This window comes from Octodon degus, unplaced genomic scaffold (assembly GCF_000260255.1).
Source record: "Octodon degus isolate 3935 unplaced genomic scaffold, OctDeg1.0 scaffold00006, whole genome shotgun sequence".
NCBI classification, from domain to species: domain Eukaryota; kingdom Metazoa; phylum Chordata; class Mammalia; order Rodentia; family Octodontidae; genus Octodon; species Octodon degus.
The window spans coordinates 13,653,894-13,675,100 of record NW_004524582.1 but is presented as its reverse complement, the minus strand read 5'-3'; the positions used below and the strand labels follow the sequence as shown (position 1 = coordinate 13,675,100).

The window sequence follows — 21,207 nt, the reverse complement described above, 5'->3', positions numbered from 1 at the left end:
ATTAAGATGTGTGTTGTAGCATTATTTATTATATCAAGATTTAAAAATAATACATGCATAGCCACAAAGGAATAATTAAATATGACCAACTAACCAAACACTGTGCGGACACTAAAACTATCGACAAATTATTTTAATGTTGTGTTTCACACTATTAAATGGATTTATATAATAATGTCGATAAAAGTAGAATTTAATGTATTCATATACACATGACCTCAACTATAAGAATGTAGGCCTTCCCAGATAAAAGACAACCCATTCACTTAGTAATAATGGTTATTGCTGGGTGATAGATTGATAAGTAATTTTGCATTTCTTCCTAATACTAGTTTATATTTTCCAAAGTTTACTTCTTGAGGATGCATGACTTTTTAACAGGCAAGCATGTATTTATATTTGCTTTATTTTCATTATTTGAAAAATGGAGAGAGAAGATGACATTTGCCTGCTAATGTAATGGTGGTCATCAAATGAGAAACACATTAGCATATGGAGACAACACAGAGTAGATTTTATTTCTTTGGTTCTAAAGAAAGCAAATATGGAGTGATTTAGAATGCGAAGTTTTAATTTTTCCCTGCAAGTTATGCTTCATAGAAAATTATAATATTTTGAGAGTCTGTGAGGTAATAAAAAAAACCAAGACCTTTGCATCTTTGCATAAGACAGTGATGACAGCACAGAGGTTTACATGATAGCATTCAAGGTAGGCATGGAGAAAAAAAGCAGATTACAAGACCGTAGACAAAATTCTTAACCTCATGTGGGTAAATTTACACTCATATGTATAAACACAATGCACCACGCACATACAAACTACATAGCATATGAAAAACACAAGAACACACACACACACACACACACACACACAGAGAGAAATATCAGTATCTACAGACCCATAAAGTTTTACTTCCGTGGTTTATTGCTAAGACCTAAGCTACTTGCCTTTGCCATTGTCCCATTTAAAAGAATGGGAGACATTCTAAATGCCCACATTGAAAAGAATACGTTTTCCTAAGTATGCCCCAGTAAAATAAAGTGATGTTCCAACCCTAGGTACCTACAGAGTATGTTTGCTCCCATTTTAAGCTTTACATTATGGATTCCTCGTTCTTTGTGCAATAAAATCCATACCTAGGTCTGCATAGTTAGACTTGAAAAATTGCTTGCGTCCACAAAAGTACAGCTCGAAGTCAGTTTCGTTCGACCTGCGCAAAGTATATCCATTTTCAAGAGCAGCAAAAGCATCACAGGTGTAACGGTAAGTGATGAAACCATAGCTGTCTCTGCAATGGACAAGGAGAAATTCAGACTGTTTAAGGAGCATTATCATACAGGCCTGTAACCCTTTCTACTTTGAGAGACTTCACTGGTGCCAATGTCTGAGCCACTGCATCCATTTATCAGTGTGATTGTCCTGTCAGGCAGCTAAATACTTATTTCTGGGACAGGAAATCTCAACTAGAAAGATTAATAAATAGGGATGAAAGAAAATAAATAAGGTTCTGAACTCAACATGTCATCTGTCACAGTACTTACATTGGCAACTCCCATCCTAGGAATCTTAGGGCCATAATTTTTTACATACGTCAGCTTCTAAACAAGAAATAATCTTGAAGATTCTCACCCATCATCCCGCAGATTTACTGTGCACTCCTCAATTTCACCAAAAACTTCAAAGCGGTCCCTCAGTTCCGTCCGTGTGGTGTCAGGTCTGATTTTACCGACGTAAATCACACGGCGCTCTTCCTAGGGGACAGGAAGGGAGAGATTTCTGCTAGTTCTGGCGATAGGGAAGGTGTTATCCTAGAAGTATCCAGAAATGTACAAGCATGCATAAGTGGAACTCACTGTATACCACACCCAGGGAGAAATCTACCCCCAACTACATCTGAATCTATTGCTTCTGCATTGATCTCTTCATTCTTACCTACATATTCTCTGAGCCTCTACTTTTTTCTACTTTTCCTAACCAATTTGTGCTCCCTTCACAGGAACTTTTATGTTAAAAGGGTGTGCAATGTATTTTAACTAACAGATATAAATATTTGAATACTTATGACTTGATTACTAATCTTCAAATATGATTTGACACTGACCTGGTATCCAAAGCTATTTAACGTCTCATTGATGCACAATGCCAATTGGAATACTCCAATTTTGACATCCATAAAAGAGAGGGTCTTAAATGCCAGTGTGTATGGAAAGTACTCTGTGTGCTTTTTTAAAATGGACATTATTGGAGTTTATTCTAGCTGCATACTCAGAAAAGAAGTGCAAGACAAGGTTCAACAGTCTTCATTTTTAACAAGCACACCCCAGTGATTTGACACAGGTGGTCTGAAGACAATAATTTGAGAAACGTAGTCTTAAACTATAGGCCATTTTAAGCCATGGGTCTCTGAAGAATAAGAGCTAAATAGAAGAAGCTATTCTAGATTTTACTTTGCCAATAGACCTACTATTATTTTAGAAACAGAGTAAAAGGGTGTGGCCTAATTTTCACAAGTGAAGTCAATGTCATCATAATCTGAAAATTGTCAGCAATTTATAACTTAAAAAATATGAGAAGACTATACTGTAACCAAGGACACATTTTTTAAAAATCAGATGTGCATTCTTAGTGTATGAAGCAGTCTTTTTTAAAAATAAAACTTATTTTTAAAGAGGGTACAAATTAGAATTAAAACATAAAAAAATTTACAAGTAATACAAAATTTCACTTAACAAACTAATATGAATTTCACAATATTTGTTGTAATATATAGTGTTGTCTTCCAACCAGTTGTTCATATTACCAGATATATGCATGTAAAATTGGAAGAAAGGAAAATGAAAAGATGTTAAGAAATTCAGAAGAGAAAAAGTACAAACAATTGAAAAAAAGATACAAAACAAATTACAGCATTAACTGTTCCTTTCCATGGACCAGTGGAAAGGCACAGTACAGTTGTCCAAACCATCCCACTTACATACACAGATAAAGCTCTTTCCCCCACTCCCTCTCCTGTCCTTCTCCTCAACTCAGTAACTTTCCCTTTTAATCAGTTCATTCCCTTTTCCCAGTATCTATTATACCCTTCAGATTCCATTATTCTCTTTCAGGTTCTCACACTAAGGAGACAATATGATATTTGCACATGCAAGTCTGATATAGATATAGATATAGATATAGATATAGACATAGACATAGATATAGATATATATTTAGGAAGACAAGGCAGAAGGGGAGAAAGAGTCTCAAAACTCAGAAAAGATTTTATAAGAAAACAAGGAGTTAATGTAAAGAATGTGCTTATTGACTTGTGGACTCAGGATAAATAAGGATAAAATGATCTTGAGTTTACTGAGACTCAGGTTAGACTGACACAAAAATAAGAACAAGCCTGAGGTGAAGATTCATCCTGCCCAACAGTGTTGTCTGGATTTATTGAGATTTCCCCAATAAATGTGTTCTAAAAATTAATTTAGGCTTAATGCAAAAACATGTTCTACAGTATTTATTGAATGTCCTCTTCTTGCATGTGCCCAGGATTAGCCAAAAGTGAGCACTCGGTATACATTTCTGACATGAAACTGAGCAATTCACAGACTGTTCAACTTCCTACATGTGGGTGCCAACATCCCTGTCTCTGATTCTGTGACAGGAAGAAGATCTGAGAGGAACAGACAGTCACTCAACTCAGCCCCTTTGGCCGGTTCTCACACAGGTACCACAAACTGGACCAAACCAGACTCTCCAGCTTCACCTTTCCCTTCCTTCTCCTCTCCCCGTAGCCAGTCACTGTGTTCATTTGGCTTTCACCTCCTAATTGATCTTTACCCAGCACCTTCTTGCCTGTCCTATAGCAAGCTGCCAGCCTCTTTTTGGACCAGGATAACAGTCTTGTAGCTCAACTCCCTGTGTCCATGATTTGCCTCCCGTAACTTATTCTTTCACTGCAGATGGAAGAGTCTTTGCTGAAGAAACAGGAATCTGATTATACCGATTATCATCTAAAGCATTTCAATGACTTCTTGCACATTTTCAAAAACTACATCCATCATGAGCAAGACTTACTGGGTGCACCCCACATGGTTTGGATCTGAATGCTTTGGAGACTTTTTTCTCCCATCTCCCAGTCTTTTTTTTTTTTTTTTTTTTTTTTTTTTTTTTTTTTTTTTCACTCTACTTTTGCAGCCACTTTGGGCTTTAATCAATGCTCAGTAAATGCTCTGTTCCTGGGCCAGTGAGATAGTTCAGTGGGCTAAGTACCTGCATAGGCAAGTGTAGGGCCCAAGGTTTGATCACTACATAAAGCACTGGCCCCACCCTCCAGACATATTGAGCTGGCCATTGAGTCTGGGTGTGGTGGTGCACACCTGTAATCCCTGCACTGGGGCAGCTGAAAAGAGGAGGACACTACAAGTTTGAGCTGTGTAATAAGACCCTTGTACCAAATACATAAAAAATAAGTAAAAATAAATGAATATTCTGCTCTAAGGTTTTCTATGGCCTTTGTACAAGCTGTTCCTTTGCTATCTGGAAGAGCCTGCCACCACTGTATCCCCAAATTCCTCAGTGCACCTCTAGTATTACATTAAGCTCAGCAATCCTTTCATTTCTGAGACTTGAGATGAAGTCAGGCTTCCTATTAGCTGCTCCTAAAGAAAACTATTTGTTTTTGAAGTTCTGTGCCTAACTGTAATTAAGTAGTTAATACTTTCTTTATCTTTCTATGCGTGCCTGGCTAGTACAATAAAAGCTTCATGAAAGTGGAGACTGTGTCTTGCCCTTGCACTATTCTATTTTAAGGAAATCAGAAACATAACAGAATCTCAATGAGTATTTGCTATAAAATCAATGAAGTGCTAATCAATTCATCATTTTTGACATTTTCTTGTCTCTCTCATTACATCATGGATGTCAAAGAGTGACCCTAATTCCCTGAGCTGCTGTAGAGCAAAAGAAAAGGGAAGTTGGGGTCTGTACATTAACATAGGAAAACTCTTCTGCAGGTTCCTTCCTCAGGTAGCTCAGCTGAGTGACTTAACAAAGGGAATTTAGATGTCAAAGCACGAGAAGTGCAGAGCAGCTGCCTGCTTTCAGGACCTCACTCACAAAGGTCACTTCTAGAAATCCGGAAGCACACTCCTAAAGCAGGTAGAGAAGCAGCTCCTCTGACAATAGCCACAGAGCCCACACACTGGACCAGATAAATTAGTGTGTACCGATCCAGCTGCCTGATCCACTTCCATGTAGACTGTTTGCCTCCCTTGTGGAGGGAGATTGTGCTATTCCAGAGCACCCACACATTGTGGCAGCTGATAAATAGAACCGAAAGGTGAGGCGCATACTAGAGCAGGACTGTGTGCATTAGCAAGGGAATCACCCATTCCACTTACACATCCTGATTTAGCCAAATAGCCAGAAGTGATGGGACTGTGATCTAAGCTTAAACTTCCTGGCACTTGCTTGATTGATGGTATGGATTTTTTATTTTAATGAGGCTCATAGGAAAGTTACTACTGTAGAGAGGGAAAGGAGTGGAAAATGCAGAAGAGAAAGAAATTGAACCACAGCAAAGAAATTGCTCAGCTGTCATTATGGGAGCACATACAACCTATGTACTCAAGGAAATTTGGAATTAAAGCTAAAATTGACCATATGCACACCCATATGCAGACATACTGGGACAATTGCTGAACAGCAGTGGCTTTATACAAAGTTGTATGCAACAATGATCCCACAGAAGAGATAAACTGGAGAACAAATACTGATACACCATGCAGTAAAAAGAAAATGCAGCAGAGAGAGAGAGAGAGAGAGAGAGAGAGAGAGAGAGAGAGAGAGAGAAGAAATCAAAGGGTTGTCTTACAACTGCTTAAATTATCGTTCAGTCCACCATCTCTTTTATAAAGCACAGGAATTGGGCCATGTCTCATTACCTTACAAAGAACAGAGATTGAATGCATGATGAAATTCTCATTTGAGAAAATCATTGAAGTGCTTTGTTTTCCAGGAGCTAAAAATGAAAACAGAAGGCATCTGAAAGTCTAGAAGGCGAAGACAAAAATCTTTCCAAGATTGGCCAAGATGTCTAGCAAAGAACCAATTCTTTTTAACATGTTGCAGTTACATTAGACAGATGAATAGATTTCATATCTTTAAAAAACCTTAACATTTGCGGCCAATTTTTCAAGACATTAATTTCTAAACAGGAGATGAAAGGAAAAGAAATCAAAATGCTTAATAATATTGCCAACTTCTTAAATGCTGCAAGGAACTCGAAACCTTTGGAAAAGGCTCCTTGAAAAATGATTTTTAGACCAGTTTTCACGATTGAGGGGGATGGAACATTCATCAAATAACTTTTAGCTTCAATTTTCACAAAAGCTAGTTTGCTGATGGGTTAGGTAATAAAATGGAAGATTTATGTAGCATTAACAGCTATAGTAAATCCTCATTATACCAAAACACAGGAGATAAATAAGGAAAAAATAGTGAATTAACTAATTTTGCATTACCAAAATCTTTATCAAAAAGAGCATAGAGCCTCCAGTTAGCTGGGGAAAACAAACAATGGTTGTTTTTCATCAAATAATAAGCTACTTTTGGCAAAAGGGTTTGACTAAGAAAAGACAGAAAACAGTAGGGAGATTAACATTTAATGAACTTTATATAGGCCAAGTACTATATTTGATAACTTTTAGTGGATTATCTCACTAAAATGTCCTATAATGCTTTGTACCAACAGGGAAGAATTTGGTAAAAATTTTGGATCCCAGAACACTTATTCTTTTATTTTCCAAGTTAGAATAATATTAAAATGCCTTCATTTTGTGCTAAGCAAACTGTATGTCACCCTTGACAATAAAAGATATGTGTTAATTTCCATATTAGTTGCAGTGTGACATTCTCAACAATTTCCAAAATAGGGCTAGTAGCATAGCTCAGTAGAAAAGTCTACGCTTAGCGTTTGTAAAGCTCTACGTTCAATCGTTACAAGAAAAAAAGAAATCTCAAGATATTCTGAATACTGCAGGTAATGAATAGTGTACCAAGACAGTCTTACTAATAGAAAAAGCAAGAGGTAGATGGTTATGGGGAAATCCCAATGGACTGAAACATCGAAACTCTAAAATAGGCTACAAAAGTATTTCTCTCCTCCGATTCTTAACAGTGATTAAACTCAGTGAATTCAGGAGGCATTCAATAAGTGTCCACCACTCGAGGAATTTCTTGGGGAAGAAAATATCTGTAGCATTTGGCCTTTCAAAGTTACCCCCATCTTAATACTACTCAGGAATCTTCCTGCTTAGCATCTAAGGCTAATCTGAATAAGTTTCAGCTCATCTACTTAAGGGGAATATGTAGGTAAAAGCCAAACTGCAAGTAAACATACTGGTGAATCAGAAACATATACATCAGACAGCTAAGATAAAGGTACTCCTAATTTCTACTAGTTTATTGAAAGGAGCAGTTAATGCTTATAGTATTTGATCAATTTTACATGCCTGTATCTGGTAATCTGAGTGACTACTTTGAAAATAGCAATATGCAGTATAATAACCATGGTTAATTTCCTATCATCTTGTTTTGAAATTCTGTATCATTTTTATTGTCTTTTAGATTCTTTTTGAAATAAAAGCTATAGTTTGAACATACAGTTTTCTTTTAAGAAGCTTTGTTGAAGCATATTTGATACATAAAATGTAAAAATATTTAATATCTACATTTTAATGAATTTGGATCCTTGTATCCATCTACCATTCCATCCCTAGAATGAAGGTACTAACTTTGTATCTATCATCTCCAAAATGTTTCTTGTGTTCTCTTGTGGGGTTTTGTTTCTTAGTCTATGTTTTTCTCTTTGTCATGGTCTCTCTCTCTCTCTCTCTCTCCCCCCCCCCACTTATCTACCTTCCTTTACCTTCCCCTTCCCCTTCCTCTTCCTTTAGCTATAAGAACAGAACACTTAACATAACATCTGTCCTTTTTACATAATTGAAAATATACAGCTCAAATTAACTACAGGGATGATGCTGTACACAGGTCTGGAGAACTTACTCATCTCACCATGGAGCTGCAAATTTCCAAATTCTCAATTTAAAATCATCATGCAACCTATACCCACCCACATGAATTAGTTCTTCCAAGAGTCTTGAATATCTCAGAAATACAAAAAAGACTGGTATATAAAACTGATTTAATTGATTTGTTGTTTCCAAAAGAATAACTAAGACAATCATGTCATTTTTTGTTTGCATTTGCAGCGGTCCGTCATCATCAGCGATGATATACTGCTCCTGGCTCCTGGGCCGCGTACTGGCCAGCCCGGACGAGTAACAAAACGGCGCAGCCATTGCCCACGCACATCTGGGTTTGGTTTTAAGCACTGAGCCATATAATAATGCCTGGATTTGTTCTGTAAATTAACATCCCATTATCATGTTTTCTGGCAGGAAGCTGTACAGATTGCAAATGGAGTTGGACTTAAAATTCAACAAGAAATTAAAGCAGTGACAGTTTCAACATTAAGTACTAAATTCTGTAGAGTCCCACTGGAATCTGAATTATTTCAAATTTCAGAGACAGAGAAAGGCAGAGAGAATTGGTTTTTCAAGAAAATGTTTTGTATGAAAGTAGCATTGAAACAATGGTGATACTCAATCACAATATACGGTGTTTCTAATAATTACTAATTGTGGGCCGGCCAAATAGCTCAGTGAATAAAAGCACCTGCAAGCAGGCACAGGGGCCAGGGTTTGATCTCCAGGCCTGTGGTGCCAGCCCTGCCCCCAGGGCGTGCTGAGATGGCAACTGAGACTGGGCGTGGTGGCACACGCCTGTAATCCCAGCTCTTAGGAGGCTGTAAACAGACAGAGCACTACGAGTCAGATCTAGTAGTGAGACCCTGAACATCTTGTAGACCCTTCCCTTATATAAGAAAAAAGAAAAAAAATTACTAATTGCAGTATTCTCATAGCTTTGGTGTCATATGTGGGACTCTATTAAGACTTCTAGAGACCCAAGCAATGAAACACTTACAGACTTCCTATACTACTTTCTTTTTCTTATGAAACTCAAAATAGTTGCAGGAGAGCCCATAAGACAGAAAAGACTAACTTTGTCAAATATCAATAATTATACTGCTAATGCTTTTTAAGAGATTTCCTTTTGGACTCTTGTGTCCCCTAACGATAGGACTGCTCTGATCAATAATTAATCTAACATCAAATTCAACATATTTTAAATGTAATTTACTACTTATTACTCACTTTACAGCTGTCTGAAAAATTGAATGAAATGTACCTACAAAGCCAATTTAGGTGGCATGTCCCAGTTCCCTTAGCTGCTTTCTGAATGAATTTTTAAACAAATTTAGTCAAATGAGTCCAAAATCATTGCATGTGTCCCTGAGCTCAAGTCCATAAAAATATATTTTGTCAGTGCATTATGGTGCTAGAAAACAGACCATTTAGAGAAAGGAAATCAATCAACAATCTTCCTGTGAGTTAAGTTCATCAAATAGTTTCAGTCTGCCTTTAAAATATGGTTCAGTCTTTAGCATGAGATAGGGGACAGATAGGGGACCCTTAAGAATAAGTCTTTGGGCAGGCCAAATAGCTCAGTGGATTAAAGCACCTGCAAGCAGGTTCAGGGGCCAGGAGTTCCATTCCCAGGCCAGCTGTGCCGGCCCCACCCCTGGTGTGCGCTGAGATGACAACTGAGACTGGGCGGGGTGGCGCATGCCTATAATCCCAGCTCTTGGGAGGCTGTAGACAGGCAGATCACTACGAGTCTGAACTAGTAGTGAGACCCTGAACACCCTGTAGACCCTTCCCTAAAATACAAATAAAAAAAAAAAAAGAATAAGCCTTTCACTGACCCCTCTTGATTTATTTCTTAACCTTTCTTGTGCCCTAAGGTTGTAGTGAAATAAATAGTAGTCTCCCAACACATTCAACTATTTTCCTGAATTAGACTGTATAGCTTTTGCCTAAAACAGCAATGCTTAATAAAATTATAATGAAGCATATATAATTTTAAAATTCCTAAGGGCCATATTTAAATAAGTAAAAATGAAACTGAAATTTTAATACTAATGTAATTTATGTAGTTCCATATATCTAAAATATCACATCAATTTGTGATTGATATAAAACTAATAACTAGATACCGTTCATTATTTTTTTATACTAACTCTTTAAACCCCAATCACAGAGTATTATCTCAACTCTACCTAACCTAACTAGCCATATGGTTAACAGTTACCACACTGGGCACGGCCAATGTGGAAAATCATTGCTCTCCCTACCTTTACAATTTAGATCATTCTAATCCTCACTGGGGATGCCTTTCTGCATACCCAAGTCTGGATGTCTATCCACTTACCACCACAGTCCTATGGATGGACCCTCTGTCAGTCCATTTATCACACTGCACTGCCTCTTTATACATCTTTATCTACCAGTACACTTGAAACCCTCTCAAGCTGGAGACCAGGTCTTACCTAATTTTAGATGCCAATCATCTGGCAAATGTCTGTCACAGAAAGAGTTAGTTTTCATTTGTGTTAACTGTCCAGGAGGGAACTAGTTCAAAAGAAAGTCCTGTTTTTTTTTTTTTTTTTTTTTTTTGTTTGTTTGTTTGTTTGTTTTTTTCAGAATTGGGGATTAAACTCAGGCCCTTGAGCTTGCCACGGAAGCGCTTGTTCTACTGAGCCATCTCCCCGCCCCCAAGTCCTGGTTCTTTACTAAGTGCTTTGTATCTATACTTTGTTAGTAAATAGTCAATATCTTAATTTTTAAAAAAGCTATGAATTTAACAAACAAAACATAAAATAAATCCCAGGAATAAATTCTTATGACTACTTTAATGTATAAGAAAGTAATATGAGCCAATTGATGTTACCATTGCTAAAAGTTTTCCTCTGAAGAGAAGTAATGAAGAAGATTGTCCTACTCAAAGAGTTTACTAAAGAATTAGTCAACATTTGAGACTCAAAGGAAAGGTAGAGTAGTATTTACTGGTGGCCTCGAGAATGCTTTTGGGTCATCTAGACCAATGATCCTATTTGATGTATTTAGAAAGAGCCAAACTATGTTTCAGTGCCTGTTTAAGCAAAGGCCCTCAGGCTCAGGGTACTCTAGTTTGATCCTTTCATGCCTGTCCATACTTGCCCTTAAGATATCCTGAGCCAGCCAAAAGAAAAAAAAAAAAAATCTTCTTTTGGTTTTCTTTGCTATGGACTATAGTTTAAGTAGCTGCCTCTAAATTATTATTATTATTTTTGTGTGTGCGGAACCAGGGATTGAACTCAGGACCTTGCTCTTGCCAGGCAAGCACTTACTCTACTGAACCATCTCCCCAGCCCCTGTAGATTATTTTTGAGAGAAAAAAGTCATTTATTTATATTATTTTGATTAAAGTATTATTATTATTAATTTTTTATACATTGCTTCTCGGCCTTTTGGCTAAGATCAAGTGTATTTTTTTTATGTATTTAGGACAGGGTCTACAGGGTCTCACTACACAGATCAGACTCATAGTGATCCTCCTGTTTTCAGGCTCACAAGCACTGGGATTATAGGCATGCACCACCAGGCTCAGTCTCAATCATGCCCTAGGAGCAGGGCAGGCATGGTATGCTGGGAATTGAACCCTAGTCCCTGTGTCTGCCTAAACAGGTGCTTTAATCTGCTGAGCTGTCTGGCCAGCCCTTTGATTAAGGTATTAACCTGACTCAGAATTGTGTTATTTTGCTCAAATGAGAAAATGTATGATGAAGTCATTAATTTCTGTCATTAATGTCATATTTGGGATGGATCCAGGATTTTATAAAATATGAATTTGCAGATTCATATTTAATAAGCATGTTTTTACATACCTGCTTAATGTGCTTTTCTTTTGTCATAATTAATTATAATATACCATATTGAAAGGCTTGGTAAACTATATGGTATTATATAAATGTGAGTTAAAATTATTGTCTAGATCATTAAATACATCTATACTAGAAAAATTAAATTTTTAATTTTTCTAAGTCTTTGTAGGTGTTAATTAATGATACTCAGGTAAATTTTAATATTGCAGCTTATTTAAAAGTTGAGAAAAATGAGAGAAATTCTTATAATTAGCACAAAGACCTTTGACTCAGTTTTTGATAGAGTCAAAATTATATAGTTGCAAACACCTCAGAACTTTAGCTGAACCATTCAGTTACTTCTTCCTTCTTTTATCTTTTTTTCTGGCTGCCTGTGATTAACAAACCTCTCATTTAACCTTTTTCCTCCAGCTGGTAACTGTTGGCTAATGCTTGATTTTTACTCCATTAGTCAGCTGTTTTTCAAAATTTTGTTGATGTTAGTTAGTTTTCTTAAAGGCACCATAAGAATCCAATCTTTATAGTGAAAACATAATTTCCCTAAGCCTCAAATTAGCTTTGAGGCCAGTTAATGCAATTCCTACTTTTTACTGAACTGACTCTTAGCTTCTAGCATAGACAGACAGCAGGTTCAATGAACCAAAGAAATGCCATATCTGATTGATTAGCCCTGGCTCCCTGGAGCTCCATGTTGAGAAAGACCCTAAGGCTTCATGGGACAGAGAATTGCAGAGCTCTGCGATTGATTAGGAATGTCTGCTATGGGCCTGTACTGAATATTGACAATCACAGCACCTCATTTTTGTCATCCAAGGTCTAGGTGAATAAACAGCAGTGGGGAGCTGGGTTAAAAGTCTACTTATTAGCAGCTGCTGAAGAAGCATTGACTTTTAGAAAACGTACAAGTTTCATATAACCTCGGTCTTTACACAGAAGATCAGTGCTGTCTATACAGCAAGTGAATAAAACACCCTGTGATGAATAGTGTTAGTCCATAATGAGATGTGAGATGTAACTCATAAGAAACGCAGGTACCTCAGCATCTACTTAGGTGGTGACCCATCATGAGTAAGAAAGGACAACGTCCTTAGCAAATCTTCCTCTGTGCTTAGCTTTAAATTGAACACAAACCGGGCTCTTCACAGGCAACACAATCCTCAAGTCTGTCAGAGAGGTAAAAGCTGAACCCAAACAACAATATCTCCTCCTTGTCTGGTCAGAAAAACAAGCATTCAGAAACAGCAAAACTCACCCTCTATCCAGATGAAGCCACTACCCAACCGAATAAATCTGTACTTTCTTCATCTTTCAAAGGAAGACTTGGAAACCATAATGAACTTCAAAATGCAACTATAATCAGAAATGTACTGACTTAACATTTTTCTCCCAATAGACTGTTCAGAGGGACTAAAACATCATTGATATTTTAAAGCCAAAAGGCTAAATGTTGCCTATTTGCTCAAAGCCTTAGTTTTAGTTTACTTTCTAATCTGCCAAAATAAAAGCACAGAAGGAAGAAAAAAAAAATCCACACTCCATTAAAGAGAAAGTGAGCTCTGTGCCACTTACGATTGCCTTCTGCCTCTGTCTCTCCCTCTGTTTGGCCCTTTCTGATTCCCGCTTCTCAGACTCTTTTCGGTATTCTTCCCTCTTCAGCCTTTCGTGCTGGTACGCCTCGTAGCTGTCATACCTGCGGAACATAAATTTGTCATTAAGTCAACCACCCCCAATTGCACAAGAATAACGAATGAGAATTTCGAGAGAGGAGAAAGGATTTAGATGCTTTTGTCATCTAAAGGAGAGGAGAGTACAAGGAGCCAGAAGCAAAGGAAAGGCCTCATTACCTGGGCCTACGACTGTAGGGAGATCTTGAACGTGATGTGACATACAAGGGAGAGTTTCGGTGTGTGCGATGTCTGTAGAGGCTTGATTCATAATAGTAGCAGGATCTGGGAGGGAAAAGAAAAATAAAAAGGACTTCCACATCTGCCTCTTACTCTGGATTTATCAGCACTACTGGACATCTTTGTGTGCGTGTGTGTGTGTGTGTGTGTGTGTGGTACTGGGGACTGAACTTGGGACCTTGCATATGCCATCAGGCACTTATGCCACGGACCTGGACATCCTCCAGAATGCTCTACACTGTTAACTGGCTTTCCCTGCTTAGCCACTGGTAAGATTTTGTGGAGATAGTTTGTGATCAGCAAGCCAGCTCCTAGGGCTGAAAGTGATGCGTTCTCCCTGCGCGCACCTTATTGATGCTAACACTGAACACCAGGTCTGGTACGCTGTCAGCTTTATCGTGCATGGCTCTCAACTCTTCTGGCACATGGCAGCACTGCGAGTAATGGAAAAAGTTGGATGAGCAAGTTTCTTACAAATTGCTCTTTCTGATCTGACTAGTTCAGGGCACTCTGCTTAAGGCTGAGTTATTTAAGAGAACATGGGGAGAAAGGAGCGTGTAACAACACTGCTGGCTGCCGCTGTACTGGGAATGAAGTGGTAAATGACTGGGCTGGCTGTGAGTTTGAATACTTTCTTTCAGTTTCTGGGAAACACCACAGGCACTGAGTAGGTTTTGACAAGGATTACCTTGAAGAAGATCTACTGCCTGGGGACCTTGATCTTGATCTGGAATATGGTGATCGGGAACATGACCTGTGTCGAGAAAAGGACCTTGAACGAGAGCGCATCCTTTGGGGTCTTTGAGAAAATAAGGATTTGGGTGACGACACGGAATCTCTACATGGAGAGTTAAAAGAAGAGCAGGAAGGCGACACGTCAAACAATGAATAGGATTGCGTGCCATCCCAAGGGTAGCTCAGTTTATCACTTTCATCTTCGCTGTCATCAAACAGGCCATCCATGGCTAGTCCTGAATTTATAAACATAGGTAGTTTGGAGAATTGTTCATTACTGAAATCACTGTCCCTCAGTTCACTGGTCTTGTCTGCTTCGTCGTCAAAAACAGCTTGACTGGGATGACCGAAGTGCTTGTTCAGCTCAGCTCGGATTTCCTGGTCCTGGAGCTGTTTTCTGGTGCTGCAAGGAGAGAGCTGCTTGCTGGTCTCCAAAGTCTCTCTCAGATAGCACTGGTCGGAATCTGCGGAAGAACAAATCTGCCCCTGCCAGGCAGAAGAGGCGTCTTTATAGTCTAGTTGTCTAGAGTCTTGGAGCTCTTGTGATATATTGATAATTATTTCCGTTTTGGAATTAATGGACTGACAGTAGTCATGGTCACCAAACAGCCGTAGGCTGGGCCGCTTAGCCTTCCTCTCCTCTTGGCCACCTCCGAGCACCGAGGACTTGCTGAGTTGCGCATACAACTCAGATTGCTCGGCCCCCTTCTTGGTGGAGGTATTGACTTGGGTACCGGAAGACTCACTGTGCCGGGGCTTCTTTGATGGCGGTGGCACCCCGGTCTTGCAAGAGGACTTCAGCTTCGGAGAAGCCCTGAAAGGGTTATCTTGGTTGGCTTTATGAGGAGGGGTTGTAGGTGGAGTTAGGCCTAAGGCAAAAAAAAAAAAAAAAAAAAAAAGAACACAGGGAAGAGAGAGAGAGAGAGAGAGAGAGAGAGAGAGAGAGAGAAACAGAGACAATGTTCTTAAATGACAAGACACATTTCCTAACTTCTCCAAGATGGCAGATAAGGATTAAAACTGGTTGAAGAGGAAGGAAAGTAAATTCACAAGTCCTGAGGACCTGACTCATTCCCTAAGCCTCTGTCACCAACGAAAGACAGATGGACAATGCCAGGAGGCAGTGAGAACTGTGGTATTTTGTATTTCAAACACCAAAGCTAACAAATTCTGCTTCTCAGAAAACATAGCTGTGTCACCAGTAGCCTCGCTGGCCTACGTGTTGCCAAGGCTAAAATTTTCAAAGGCAGTGCATAGGCTGTCTTAGGAAAAACTGCCTCTAGGCAATCCAGGAATCAGAACGGTCTGGGTGGCATCTGTCTGTAAAGAATCTTTCAGAAGACAAAAGCAACTCAGGGCTCTTAGTCCAATCAAGAAAATCTAAACTCAGAGCCAATGAGTTAAGCAATTTGAACAAAAAACTGTAGAGTGACAGTAAATGTTGGGTAGGGTGGGAATGACACAGGCACTATCAAATTAATTCAGGAAAATCTGACAGCCAGGACAAAGCACGGAACTAGTCACCACAACTTGACGCCAATGATTTTTTGTCTCCACAGTTCATTAACTTAGTAAACCATGGCTAATGTAGATATAATACATTCTTGTAAGCATAACTAATACATTCTGTCTAAAATATGGTTCTGCAACAGAAACTTAAGTGAACAGCAACAGTAAATATCACCACGCCAATGGACCATTTTATTTAGAGCGCATCAGTACGGGTGATGAGACGGAAGGATTGAAATGAATCCAAGTTTAGGCAACTAATTAAATAAGGAAGGAAGAAAGGGAGAAAGAGGAACACCTGTCAGTGCTTACCTTTCCTACTTTGCCACACAAAGGCAGAAAGTTCAAGCAGAAGCAAAGTAGGAAAGTCTGGGAAGCAAGAGTTGTTACCTCCCAGTTTTATTCCCTCATACTGAGGAAGGATCATTGGCAAGTGACTCCGGAGTCCAGGAGACTTTGAAGAAGGGCAGGCTGGAGTTCAAATGACTTTATGCTTACAAGGGAACATTTTAGTTTACAATACACTTTCTATTTAAGAAGACGGGTGAACACTATTCAGCAAAAAGAGCTTCAAGTCTGCTAACAAGCCCGAGGTTAGACTTAAGGCAACTGCAGATTTCAAGGGAAAAAAATTTCTTACCTTACTGGGAAAAAAAAAATTGTATCAAGAACCAAGTAGGTCACAGGAAGCCACATGAAATTTTGATATGAAGGGAAAGATGCTGCCTCCCTCTCTGACTTTTATTGAAGGTGAAAGAAATTGATGATTTCTCCAGAACTAGGTATTTTACACCAAAACTGGTACTTTTTAGTATTCATGGTTAATTTTACCTTGCTGAAGGAAAAAGGGGTATGAAATGTGAAGGGGATTAACTTGGCAATTCTAGCCCAGGAAGTTCAGAAAAAGAAATGTAAATGCAAAGAGAGAGCTGCTGTCCTTCCTCCATGGGTGCTGGACTCTCACAAGACCTTGCTTTGGTTAACAGCCACTCTGGTGTGGCTGACCTAATCTATAGCAGGCAGGCAGGTGACACCCTACTTCATGAACACTTGTGTCACTGAGATGCTCTTCTGTTTTCCTTCATCTTTCCTACATGAGTGGTTTTTACTTCCTCTACAAAGCTCCTATATGATACATTATAGGACATGACCTCCCTCTCTCTTTCTCTCTCTCTCTGTCTTATTTTATAATTCTTCTATTCATACACATGTATTACCACATAAGCTGCCTTCATTTACCAACATGGAAAATTTAAAGCTGCTGATTCCCAGGAAAAAAAGCAGCAAGTTCTCAAGTATTTCTCATGGGATGTAAGATGCTTAAGAAATAATGATGTGTATGCTCTCTTTCGTGAACAAATAGAAGTCTAATATATCATATGATGTAGCCCTCGAATTGAAGGAAATGGTAATACCCTACTGCATAAATCTTTTTATGACCGCTCCAGCTCAGGGTGATTTTTATTGCTCTAATACTTTACTATTAGGCCCAAGTCAGCTCATGTGGTTCCCACGTTGTTGCAGGTTCTTCCTCATCTCTTTTAGAATGTGAATCCTATCTTATCTCTCCAAATGGATCATAAGCTCTTAGTGTAATGTTGCTGCAATGTATTTCTTCCAACACTGTTTCACTGCCTGTTTTTACTTTTATTTTTCTTGCTTCTCCTTTCATAGTGGATCTCACACCTGAGTTGCCTGAGACCCACTCAAAAAGGTGGATAAACACTTTCAAAGACCTGGCCCGCAGACACATATGGAGAACTGTGGCCTCTCACTGCCTTTTGGGCTCCCAAATATACCTGTTTTGACTGCCATACTAGATTTATAAAAAGAAATCCTAAACTTCAGAAACACCAAATTAGGCCACTATCAAAGAGAGATGAGTTCTAAAATTAGCTCTACTATCTAGGGATTTTAAATATAGAATTTTTTTTTAGTTTTGAAAATTTGAAACCCTTGTCCTCCTACCTAAGCTTATTACTGCTTAAATAACTGGTTCGCAAATTGCTCTTGGAAGTGACCACATGCTGATTGTACTTTCTCCACGTTAAAAACAAAGCATTTGCTCTGCATCATAAAGTAGATGGCCTGGAATGCTGAGAAGTTATATTGACAAAACGCCTACTGTGTGCTGGATGGTATGGAACATCAGAGGATGTTATTTGAGAGATTCAGCTCTGAGGGACTTCACAGTTCACTTTTATAAAAAAAAAAAAGGCAAATCTTTCAAATTTAAAATGAGTATACGTTTAATTGCAGATTCGCTTATTGTCTATGGAAGTATTCAAAGAAGATCGTAATGATCCTGTAAGTAAAAATTATCAGGCTGCAAATTTCAACTGGTGTCACTTATTGAACCACATTAAGTATTTCTTGCTCACTGGATGGCAGATACTTTGGGATTCACTTGTAGGTGGGTAGGAGAAAGCAGTTAGGTAATTTCCTGAGCTTTTTCCTCTTTTTCCAAATGTAGTTAATCAAAGAATATCTCAGCGCAAGACTGAGAAAACTCACTGATGACAAGATTGTGTACCACTATGCACTTTATTTAAAAATCTATCTCTAGACATAGTTGAAGCACAAGGCAAAACGAAACAGACATACGAGAATTTGTTTCCCTTTACATAGTATTAGACTTTTAAGAGCAGTGGATGGGACAGCCGACGGCTTGCTGCCCCTGAATTCGTTGTATTTCTCTAACCTCACGTCCTGTGCCCGCACTCTCGGCCCCCGTGGCAGCAGAGAGGTCAACACTCAATTCCTTAACGCGGCCACCTCTGCTCATCTTTCCACTAATCGCCAGACTCTCAATTTCATGCCACAAGCCTAAATCAACACAGCTAACACCTCCCATAACCTCCAGATTATTTCCTATGTGTTGATTTTCTGGGGAATGTGTACATTTTGGTGTTGACAGTACAAGGTATATTCCATGCTCTCTCTTGAACTTAGCAGGTTTTGACAGATTTATGTGAGGACAGATGGCCATTACAGGCTGAAGGCTGACAAGAGGCAGCTCAGAGCATTGTTAACACACTTGCACAAACTCTGAGCAGTGCCGCTCTGTGCAGAATGTAATTCAGACTATAGCTTTTTTATTGCTGCCTATTTTCTTTTGTCAAAAGAGCCTGCTGTGCAGAGCAACAAATGGCTGCTATTACCCAGAATGTAATGGGTGTCAGACAAATCACGTAACACAAACAATCAAGAGTATGTAGGTCATATTTCAACAGAGCACAACCTTAGCAATATTTATGATTACTGCATTGAAATGTGCTCTATAATAAACAAGTACCTCTACATCACTCACACTTATGCACTTCTGCACAGCAAATCCAGGAGAAGTGGCACACACTCTACAGTCATCTTTTTAAACAGTCCTTTTATTTAAAAAAAAAAAAAAGTCAGAGACAAGTTTGGTTTGGTTTTGTTTTTCATTATGTGCTATAAAGTGATTTTCTTTGAGGACTTCTCTTTGGGGTTTGTTTGTTTAATTGAATGACTCTGATAGATGCTGAGGCTCCTGCTCTAGTTCTTGTGTTCCACTATCCATCCACCAACTTCAGCAGGACTTTCTTTTCTCTTTGTGTTATAGTTTATGACAGTTAAAAAATCTACTGCTAACTCAGCAACTGTCTTTTGAGTTTACTTATCAGTGGAATTTTGCTTGTGCTCCACACCAATTCAGATAATGAAGGAAGAGCATTGAAACACTTCTCATTTACTTACAAACTTACTAAGAAGGGAAGACTGGACACAGAGAGGGGTTCAGTGTGTCCTCACATGGTTTTGGCCTTGAGGACTTGGAGTGGGTGTCACGAGTGCACAGGGAAGGCTGCTATCATGGGGTGCCACTGGCACCTCCATACTAGCTGTTCATGTATCTAGCTGATATCATTCCCCCTGCACTCTCCATGTCCCCTTTGCACTTCCCCAGGACTTGTTTGGGCTTCACAAGATGTATAGGTGCCCCCAGAAGCCCACTGGAACTCTGGCTGGCATCTATCACTGTCATTGGGAATATCTTGTCTTTAATCCATCAAATATTTCTTATAATCATCCCTGATTGTTGGGGAGCATCAAGATGCTACAGTAAACGTTCGAAATATTCCTAGGCCATGGGCCTAACTCCCTAGCTCTTTCTAATGGACAATTAAGATAGTATTAATTAGTGCTTTTGCACTTTTCCCCAGAGCTGATGCAGGGCACCTGGTATTGCAGGTGTCTAACACCAAAACCTATAGCTGATGGGGGAAAGAAAATGGATTTGATATCCTTAAAGGATAGTATTCAAACAATAATGGTATGATGTCTTTTCCACAACAGAAAACTGAAGACAAAAGGAATGACCATGACAGACACTGGCATAAAGAATAATGAAATTGATCTTAGTATGGCAACACAGGCTTGTAATTTCAGACCTCTGGGTGGCTAAAGTGGGAGAATCCTATGTTGTCAAGATCTTATCTAAAAGGCAAAAACCAAAAATTAGAATGGTTGCCTTGGAGTTAGCTTAGTGTGAAGGCCAAGAGTTCAACTCTCTTACTGGAACTAAAAATAAAAAATAACAAAAGAGTAAAAATAGTAAAAGATCGAGATGGAAGACAGACAATGAAGAATACAGTTGAAACATGAAAGAACCTCCTGATGAGTATTAGACAACAATGGAAGAGGCTATAAAGAAAATTTGTTGGGATTCCCTTCCTTGGACTTTTCCTAATAGGAATGGATAACATAACCTGTAAAAATCACTTTTCAGTTCTTTGATGCTGTGGTTTTTCCTTTGAAAGCTACCAGCTGCCACTTGTATTTTGCCTTGCTTTATTTTGTCTAAGATGTCACATACAAAATTAATACATATAAAAAGGTACATTAAATTTGTACTATTTGTGGAAATCCAGAAGACACAGTAGTAAAACCTACCAGAAAGAAGTTACTAATTAATTGATTAATGTGTATTTTGATTGACTGCTGACTTAATTCAATAGAAAATGTGAAGTGAAAAATGACATCAAATCACATCTCCAACATGATTAAAGCAATATAAAAATATTTACAATGGGGGAAAATTTACTAAGACCCAATAGTGTTAGGGTGATGAGATTGCCAATTATTTAACTCTTCCTTGTTTTCTTATTCCTATGTAAAATAACTGTATTGCTGTTACAATGTTCAAAGTAGTAACG

General features: G+C 38.6%; 1 protein-coding gene across 4 annotated transcripts in view; it reads right to left on the bottom strand.

The window, feature by feature from the left end:
- The window catches only part of Ppargc1a (PPARG coactivator 1 alpha), a 109,807-nt gene that overhangs the window by 4,592 nt on the left and 84,008 nt on the right, over window positions 1-21,207 (bottom strand). For all 4 annotated transcript variants that reach the window (XM_023699330.1, XM_023699334.1, XM_004624532.2 and 1 more), the window contains exons 8-12: window positions 14,466-15,381; window positions 13,718-13,822; window positions 13,443-13,563; window positions 1,631-1,752; window positions 1,138-1,289 (exon numbers count right to left, since the gene is read on the bottom strand). In XM_023699330.1, the coding sequence (XP_023555098.1) occupies window positions 1,138-1,289; window positions 1,631-1,752; window positions 13,443-13,563; window positions 13,718-13,822; window positions 14,466-15,381 (1,416 nt within the window). The remainder of the gene's footprint in view (window positions 1-1,137; window positions 1,290-1,630; window positions 1,753-13,442; window positions 13,564-13,717; window positions 13,823-14,465; window positions 15,382-21,207) is intronic.